This window comes from Cynara cardunculus, assembly GCF_001531365.2.
Source record: "Cynara cardunculus var. scolymus isolate 2C chromosome LG 13, CcrdV1, whole genome shotgun sequence".
NCBI lineage: Eukaryota > Viridiplantae > Streptophyta > Magnoliopsida > Asterales > Asteraceae > Cynara > Cynara cardunculus.
In genome coordinates, this window is record NC_037540.1 from 17,257,755 (window position 1) to 17,267,084 (window position 9,330).

At 33.6% G+C, this 9,330-nt stretch overlaps 1 protein-coding gene across 1 annotated transcript; it reads right to left on the reverse strand.

The window, feature by feature from the left end:
• Positions 1-6,813: 6,813 nt before the first annotated feature.
• On the reverse strand, positions 6,814-7,605 carry LOC112524837 (glycine-rich protein 5-like). The gene has a single exon (XM_025134785.1). The coding sequence runs from the start codon at positions 7,603-7,605 to the stop codon at positions 6,814-6,816; it is 792 nt and encodes a 263-aa protein (XP_024990553.1).
• Between the last annotated feature and the right edge of the window lie 1,725 nt (positions 7,606-9,330).

Consider the following 9,330-nt stretch of genomic DNA (forward strand, 5'->3'; position numbering starts at 1 on the left):
TGATATATATATATATATATATACATATATATATATGCATGCATGTGGGGGAGGGCCTGGTTGGCTGACTTCCCTAAAAAGGGAAGGTATAAATATGGATTTTTGGGTATGAGGCAAGGCTTCTTGCCTCTTTAAGAATTTTGGAAATTTGAGAGAGTATTGTGAGAAGTTGTCCGGTGATCGAGTGGAATCAAATTGATTTTCTATCTTCTTCAAAATCAGAGTTCTTGCATAAAAGTTGAGTGATTTAAATGTTTTACTCTCTTTGAAATGCATAATTGTTGTATAAACTTTTCATCTGGTTTGAAGTTTAAACCATAGGAGTGTTATCCGGATTAGACCTAAACCAGATAAGTAGTAAGCAGTTTAGTCTTAAACCGGACAAAGCTTGGACGATTTAATGTATAAATCGGGCAAATGTTAAGCGGTTTAGTCTTAAACCAGATAAAGGTTGGGCGATTTAAGCCCTAAACCGGTCAAGAAATGAGCGACTTAAAAATAAACCGCCTGGTGCATTGACGAGATTAAAATAAACCGGATGTGATTTGAGCGATTTATGATCTTTGATTATATGTTTAAAGTATTTTAAACAGGAGAAGTAGGAATACAATCACATGCTAAATGGTTTAGCCTTAAATCGCCTAAGGGTTGTCCAGATTTGATAAATCGGACAAATATGTGTTATCTGGATATGTACATCGAACAAAGGGCTAAGTGTTGTCCGGATTGGTAAATCGGACAAAGGACTTGACCGGATTACTTGTCCGGATAACTTATCCGGACGTCCATTTGATGAAAAATTTCAAGTATTGTGTTTTCTTGAAATATTTTATAATTTGGTAAGCTATTATTGGGTTTATTTATGTTATTGTAAAAAGGGGTATTTTATATCTTTTTAAATAAAAGATATATTTCTGCAAACGTGGTGATGTAAGTCTGTTTTGATATGAAACTATATTTTGGAAAATATTCCTACCAAACGTGGTGACGTAAGTCTGTTTTGGTATGAAATTGGATTTTGTGAATTGTTTCTACCAATCGTGGTGACATAAGTCTGTTTTGGTACGAAACTTATTTTAAGAGGTAGTTTCCCCAGACGTGGTGACTTTTGTCTGTTCTGGCTTGGAACTGAGAATGGGTACTTTCAGACGTGGTGACTTTTATCTGTTCTAATAAGTAGCCCTGCATTGATGGAGAAATAAGGGTGGCATATCAAGGAGAGGTGAACTTGGAATAAGGGAGGCATTGTCATATGTGGATAATATTATAACTCTTATTTTTATTACTAATTGGATTTAATAACTTTGAGTAATCATTTTTTTGTGGCCTGATTAATTAGAGATATTATTCCTTTTAGAAATAATAATTTATATGTTATTGAGAAGAGGAAAATGGTTTGTCACAAAGGGCAAGTATTGCCGTAAATCTTTCCAATAATATTTACAAAGGAATGATCTGATGATTCGAAGAAGTTTTGGTTATAATATTTGTTTCATATTGGGAACATTGGGTCTTTAAGCAGATGTATTTTTATTAATAGAATTGAGGTTCTTGAGTTTATCCTTTTATACATATCATTGAGGATTGCATTATTTGATTGTATTATAAATATTTATGAGCAAAGATATTTTGGTGTTCATCACCCTGTATTTGCAATGAAAGAATTCTCTCACTAGATCCTTCTGGTCTAACCCTCATTTTCTGTTTTAAAAATTATGCAATGCAGGAATCGCGGGATCCAGGGATAATAAGGGAAAAAGGAAAATGTGATTATTTTCCTAATATGTTATCTGCTTTTGAAGATCTGCTTAAGATTGTTTATTTTGAAGATACATGTTGTATTACATGTATTAGTACATGATTTGTTTTGGAATTTTTCCATATGTAGATTCTGTACATATAAGAATCCTTGTACTAGTGGGACCTTGTAATGTAAACTATATTTTCATGTAATGAAATATGTGTTATATGCAAATGTGGTATTTGGGGGTGTTGCAATAGCCCCAATAATATCACTTTTTGAGCATGAAAGTAGAACCATAACATTGAAAAACCAAAGCTGGACAGGGACACATAATTCTACAAACTGGGACAAGGTTTCTTTCGTCTAACTCGATCATAAAGCATAGTCCTGGGATGAGGGAGAAAAAATTATTGCATCARCATTCATAGTTCWATCGCYTTTTTACAYATTATACTGATATAAACTAATTTGGAAAGATTCCATTTTTTGTTCTTGAGAATTTCCTTAGATTCAGATTGATCTTTTGAGTAATGAAGTCGAAACACTTTTACGCCTTCTTGTGAAAATATATATAGCTCATTATCAACACTCGCCCGTCTTGCAACATCACCGGGGGTAAGACAAGATTCATTTATTTAGCAGGAATACATCCCAATCTTTTCTTTTTCAAAAACTATATAACTATGTTTTTCTACTTTGTTATTATGTGGTCATTATAAATTGAAGTTCAAATCAAATCTCCCTGTTGACTGTTTTATATCTTTGGTATAATGTAACAAAACCCATTAGAAATCAATATGAAATGTTCAGTTGTAGATTAATGTTCAGTTTAACTATTAGGAACCGTTTGGTTCACAGAATGGAATTTGATAGAATTGGAATCCATTAAAAGAATTTTACTTTGAAGGAATTTGAATGAAATCAGATGGAATCTGATAACATGTTTGATTGGTAGGAATTGAAATAGATTTAATTTTTTAATTTTTTCACCTATAGCAACGATAAGTCGTCGCATTAGTTAAAAGATTCATTTTTTACTTTTTGTTATCTTTATTTAGCATCGATAAGTCGTCATAGTATTTAATTTTAAAAATTTCACCTATAGCATCAATTAGTCATCACAGTAGATGAAATATTTAATTCTTAATTGTTTTATGTTGGTTGCGACGATTTATTGATAGGAAGCTACAACTACGAACAAACAGTGAAAAGCTCTACATCGACAGAACTGGTCACAATAGATCTAGAGCGATGAATTTTTGATCTTTCAGTTGTCGCAATAGGTTAGATTTCGTGTAGTGACTTGTGGGGAACATGCATGTCTCACAACGATTCTTCAATTTAAGTTCAAGGTTTTTGCACTTCCTGGTCCCTTTATAAATCATTATCATCCATTCGAACTATTAAGATATTAACTTAAATTTCTAATCCCTTAATAAACAGCCTTTATATAAGTTCTAAAAATGCATTCGTTTATTTCTTCAAACAATATGTAACTGATCTTAATTAAGAAATTATAGGAACATTATTGCATTTTAAAGCAACTTAATCCAATGACTAACTAAACATCGTCGTCAAGTGGGAAAATGTTCACGAATAAATTTTGGGAAAAGAAGTTTTGCCAAGGTTAGAAGGTATTAAATCTAATTTTTTATTTCACAGGGCATGACAATGGCTTTTCATGATAAAAGAATATTAAGCTTCATATTTAAATTATGATTTCCAAACAAGCTATATGCCTTAGAACTTGGATTTCAATTTTCAAAAATCAAAGAAAACATACATATTTTTCTTTGGTTACATTCAGATACACTACTTTAGAATGTTTTAGTAACCTGTAGGAGAAGTATGAGCAATTACGGGATGAGAAGTATGCCGGTTTAGAATCCAACACCCCATCCTACTAATAAACTGTAGTTGTGGGAGTGGATCGTTGGATGCCAAAAGAAGGATGACTTGTTTGGATTCAGGAGTACTCAAAATCCCGAGTATGGTATGACCAATGATCATGACAGAGCTCTGGAACAGCTTACACTGATCGACATCAGAATACTAATCATTGTCAAATGTTTTAAATTTGTAGGTACTTGAGTTAGAAGCGAAGTTGGCTACATAGAGGAGGAACGGTAGACACGGGAAGGTTAGTGGCTCCGTGGGAGCCAAAGCTTGAGGCCTAGTTGGGTGCCAAAAGAGACTAGTTATAGAACCGGAGGTGTGACATGCCAAGTTAGCCGAGCATACCTTATTTTTTAAGTTGTTAACTTATTTAATGCGTTAGTAGCGGTTTTTTGTATGTATTATACGGACATATTTTTATGAATAACTTCCTTTTAATATTTAATGTATGGATGACTTTTTTATATGTATTGTACTGACATGTTTTGGTAAAGGTAAACAAAATACCATTTTGTTACACTTTTTAATTTTTAAAAAATAAACGAGAATGGATCACCAAATTAAGGGAAAACCGTAGTAAGTTCTTAATTCGTGGATATTATTGGTCTTCGGTAGTCCATCATCATACCCGACTTCGATAATTGGTGATACTACATACCTTTCAATAAGTCAGCGATGATACTTCTTCGGATGGTATGTCAGTAGTGGCAGGTGGCTTATTGATCTCTGAGTTATTTCCTTCGGTGACCCACAGGGAAAGTCTTGACCCACGCATGTTTCGAGGATGGACACTCATCAATATATCACTGATTGACTAGACCTTTACCAATGGATTACCAAAGGACGTGTCCCTAATTGGTGTGCCTTCACCGATAGGTAGCAAGTATGTTAAAAAGTGCCTATGGCCTTTTTTAGTAGTTATTCACTATATGAAACGAAGGTGTTAAAACATGAAGAAAAAAAAAACCAAACGTATAATTCATAAATTATATATACGTGTATATGTATGTAGATATATATATATATATATATATATACAAATCATTTACATACCATCCGAAGATTATAAAACTATACAAACTCATTTACACGATTCCTTTTTATCTTGGTGAGGATTTTCAATTTTAGTTGATGAAAAATAAGAATAGCGCAATTTTACAAGACATGTAAACATTTTAAATTTAAATTTCAATAATTTTACTAATGATCACCATTTATATTTTATATTTATTGTCACCATCTCTCTTTCTCCAACCCTTCATTAATTTCTTTTATTCAAATTTTCAAATAAACCGTTTTACCATATTTCATTTTTCATTTTCTCTTTTTTCTTTTTCAATTTTTGAAAGAATTTATTGTGTATGTTCTATATGTTACATGCAATGTGTGGAATGAGATGTTACATTTGTATAGCGTGCTCTTCGTGTTAGTAGTCTGTTTAGTTTGAAGGAGGCTGGCAGATGAAGATCGCTAGGGATGGAGGGGTGGGAAGAAGTGAAAGGGTGAGGACCATGACATTGTTTTTGTGGATGTTTGCAATGATATTTTTATTTTCTGYAATAGAAAATAAATAAAATGAATAAAGTGCTACTTTGATTATCTTATTTGCAAGAATATTTTTAACAGACTTGGGGCAAAAAAAAAGATGTTCTAAAATTCAATCTATGAGACTGTAACGTTTTAAATTTGAAGACTTGAAATGTTATAACATGTAACGCAAAAGAGACAAATAATGAAGCACCACATAGGCATTTGCTACTGCAGGCTCTCTGCCAGAGGTCTTTTAACACTCATATTCTCAACAAACTCTTGAAATAGCATAAGCTGTTTTTAGAAAAGCTCAAGTATAATCAATGTCAAAAAGGCTTTTCGTAGTATACCACTGGAAAAACGGGTTTATAGGAYGACAGTGTTTTAATAGTTTTTTTTACAGGACTTAATTTAGAGAATCAAAACATGAAGTGTCTTATTTAAAGGCGYTGTAATAARTTTTGAAAAAGTGTCCGATAAAAACAAATGTAATATAAAACAATGAGTTTATAGGGCACTTTATCAAAAATGTGTCCTATAAAATTGATAATATGACGTTTTGTATTAAAAGTGTTCTAAAGATCTTGTTAAGACATTTAAAAGCGTCTTATAAACTTATTACAACGCTTTTGTATATGGTGCTTTAATTTTTGATCCTATAAATGAAGTCTTATAAAGTGTCTTATTAGGACGCATGAAAATTATTGATATCCTATAAATGAAGTCTTATAAAGTGTCTTATTAGGACGCATGAAAATTATTGGTATCCTATATAAACGAGGTTTTGTTGTGGTATATAGTACTTGTGTCTAGAAATAATAGGATTTGTGTTCATATAGATCTGAAAGAGTAATCCACAATCATAAGTTGAAAAAAAATGACATCCCACGTACCCAAAAGTATTATTTTGGTATTGCCTCAAACACTAGAAGTGAAGTGTCCAAATGGATTTAAATGCAGTATGCCTTTGAACATGTTTTTTATTTCAATTTTCAGAAGTGAAGCAAAGCATACAACACATAAATATGTATAGTGGAAACAAAAAGTGTGAGGGTTGAGGAAATATACGTAAAATTTTCTTTACGTTTTAATTATATCACACAAGTTTTCTTACAAAATCTCAATTTGGCATTTAATTACAAATTAATTGCATCATAATTTAAGAAGACAATAGCTCCATTCATTATAACTCAATTTAAGAAGACAATTTAATWASRASGCAATTGGTTTTAATTATTATCGAGCGTCATTTTATACACCATGCACGCTTATTGTAAAAAATGCACGTTATTTTTCTTTTCGTTGTCAACGTTCCAACATCCTAATTTAGAAATTACGACATCGGATGGTTAACTACCCTTTTTGTAAATWYTCCRTGTAATTTTATTAACCTGAGTTGCACAATCATAAATTTATCAAATTGCTTATGAAATTCAATTTGTTTACTRACTAGATTTTCATCTAGGTTATAGTTATTTTGCCAACCTCATAGCAAATTCATTTAAGTAAGCWTTTACTTTTACACTTCTAATAATTTATTTTTGAGGATCTAATTTTAAAGTAATTGTACAAAGCCGCCTCATGATGGCGATATGTTTCTATCGTGGAGTGTCTCTCTTTCTATAAATTCAAGCAAGAGATGCCTACAGAAAACACAACTCCTCTAGAGTTGTGTTAATTTCTCTCTTTGCATTCTTCGAGTAGGGGAAAATGATGCRAGCAACATACATYACAGTATGTGCAGTAGCTGTTTTGGTGATGGTCTTGGCCGGATCCCCGGTGACGACTGCGACGACATGCTTGGTGGCGGACCTAACGCCATGTTTTGCATCGTTCCCAACTCCAATTCGATTGTTACTATCACGACCAACACCACTGCCCAGGTCACCATCSCKACCTTCATTGCCACCTAGGCCATCAATGCCACCTTCGTCCCCACCCAGGTCATCCCCGCCACCATCGTCCCCGCCCAGGTCATCACCGCCACCATCAGTGCCACCCAGGTTATCACCTCCCCCTTCGTCACCACCTAGGTCATCCCCGCCACCTTCATCCCCACCCAGRCCATCACCGCCACCMTCAGTGCCACCCAGGTTCTCACCTCCTCCTTCTTCRCCACCTAGGTCATCCCCGCCACCTTCATCCCCACCCAGGTCATCACCTCCACCTTTGTCGCCACCCAGGTCATCACCACCACCCAGGTCATCACCACCGCCTCCTTCGTCACCACTGCCACCACCGTCACCACCGCCACCAACATCACCACCGCCTCCTTCGTCACCACCGCCACTACCATCACCACCACCACCATCACCACCGCCTCCTGCGTCACCACCGCCGCCACCACCATCACCACCGCCTCCTTCGTCATCACCGCCACCACCACCACCATCAAACCTATGTTGCAGGAGATTGGCAGAACAACTCTCATGCATATGCCAGTACATAAGGATCCCAATAGTGAGAGAGTATATTATTTCTCCWAAGTTCAAGAAAATTGCTAGCACTTGTGGGGTTACGCTTCCTAACTGCTAATATATTGACCCCCCAAGTGATTAAGGAGAATACTACTCCTAATGTTTCTGTTTCGTTCTCTCTTTCTCAAGTTACTTGAGTTGTGCCGAGAACTTTTTATATTTTATGAGTGTGTCTTATATATTTAAAAATAAACTAGTTTTATCATTGAATAAAAAGTCTTTGGGGAGAAGTTATGGTCTTATGTATATTGGGTTTAGCTTTCAATAAAACTTGGTATTTAGAAAGTATTTGGAATTACTGTTGTGAGATTTAATTGGATTTCTATAAAAATGGTTTTTGAAAGTAATAAAAAATTGATAATGTAAACGTCCTTGAACAAACGTAGAATAACCGTTGTTGGCAAATAAATTACTTGTAGAGAAATAATTACTACAAAATTTGAACAAAATATGGTTATATAACCTTATGGTACACCATTGTAATAGGATAATCATACATTGTAATAGGATAATCATACATGGTTGGAAAACCAGGAGCTATTATAGAATGGAATTTGATTTGTTATGAGGAACTACATTACATTTGTTATAAAAAAAGATCTCAACAAGTGGGTTGTAATTACTACTTAGCATTGAAACATAATGAGCTCATAAGATGACAGAGAGTCTTTGTACTTCAAATATGATCTGTTAAGCCTTATAAATGTAAACTGATTACATTTTTTATACTTGGGAAAATTTATGGGTTCTAAAATGATTTCTAAAGATGTGTTCAGAGGACCAAACTGTTCTCTTAAGACCATTTAGAAATCAAGTGCTAGGAGGATTCAAGATATCGACAACTATCAAATTTCCAAAGACAGGTAATCAAGCCATAGAAAATGAGAACCAAGATTTGTAGGGAATTGATCAAACATTCCGAAGAGTTCAATGATGAAGATATCATAAATTATTAATGTTGATTGTGCATGAACAAAAATGTTCAGAAGGTGTGAATAACAAATGCCAAGTTCATATATATTATGTCCTTATATCTCTTGTTGCAATATATATTTTACTAGAAATAAGTAGGGTGATTCTATTTGTACTCGACTAATTATAAGATGCACGCCGAATATATATAAACAAGGTGATGAAAGAAATAATTTAGAAGGGGGATTGTTTGTTAATTTCAAACAATCATGCCGATATAACTAAACTAAAAAAATTTAGAATGAACAGAATCAAACATGGTTTATAAAATAGTACAATAAAATTGAGTTTATAGGATATTATCAATTTCTAAGCGTCTTAGTAGACTATTTTATAGGAATTAATTTATATTACCAAAAAATAAAGCGTCCTTAAATTTTGTAATAAGTTTATAGAACATTTTTGAGAAAACAAGACACCTTTTCAATTAGTGTCCTATAAAATTGCTAATACGATGCTTCCTAATTAAAGTGCCCCTAAAAATTGTTTTAGACGTCCAAAAGCGTCATGTAAACTTATTACAATGCCTTTAGAAAGGACGGTTTATTTTTTGAGTCATATAAATTAAGTGTTATAAAACGGTCTATTAGGACGCTTATAGATAGAACATTCGTATTACGCAACTAAAACGGCTCTAGCTAATAACAAGCTCTAATGACCAATTTCAACATACATGGCATTCAATCAAAATAAGCTCTACAATTGGAACTT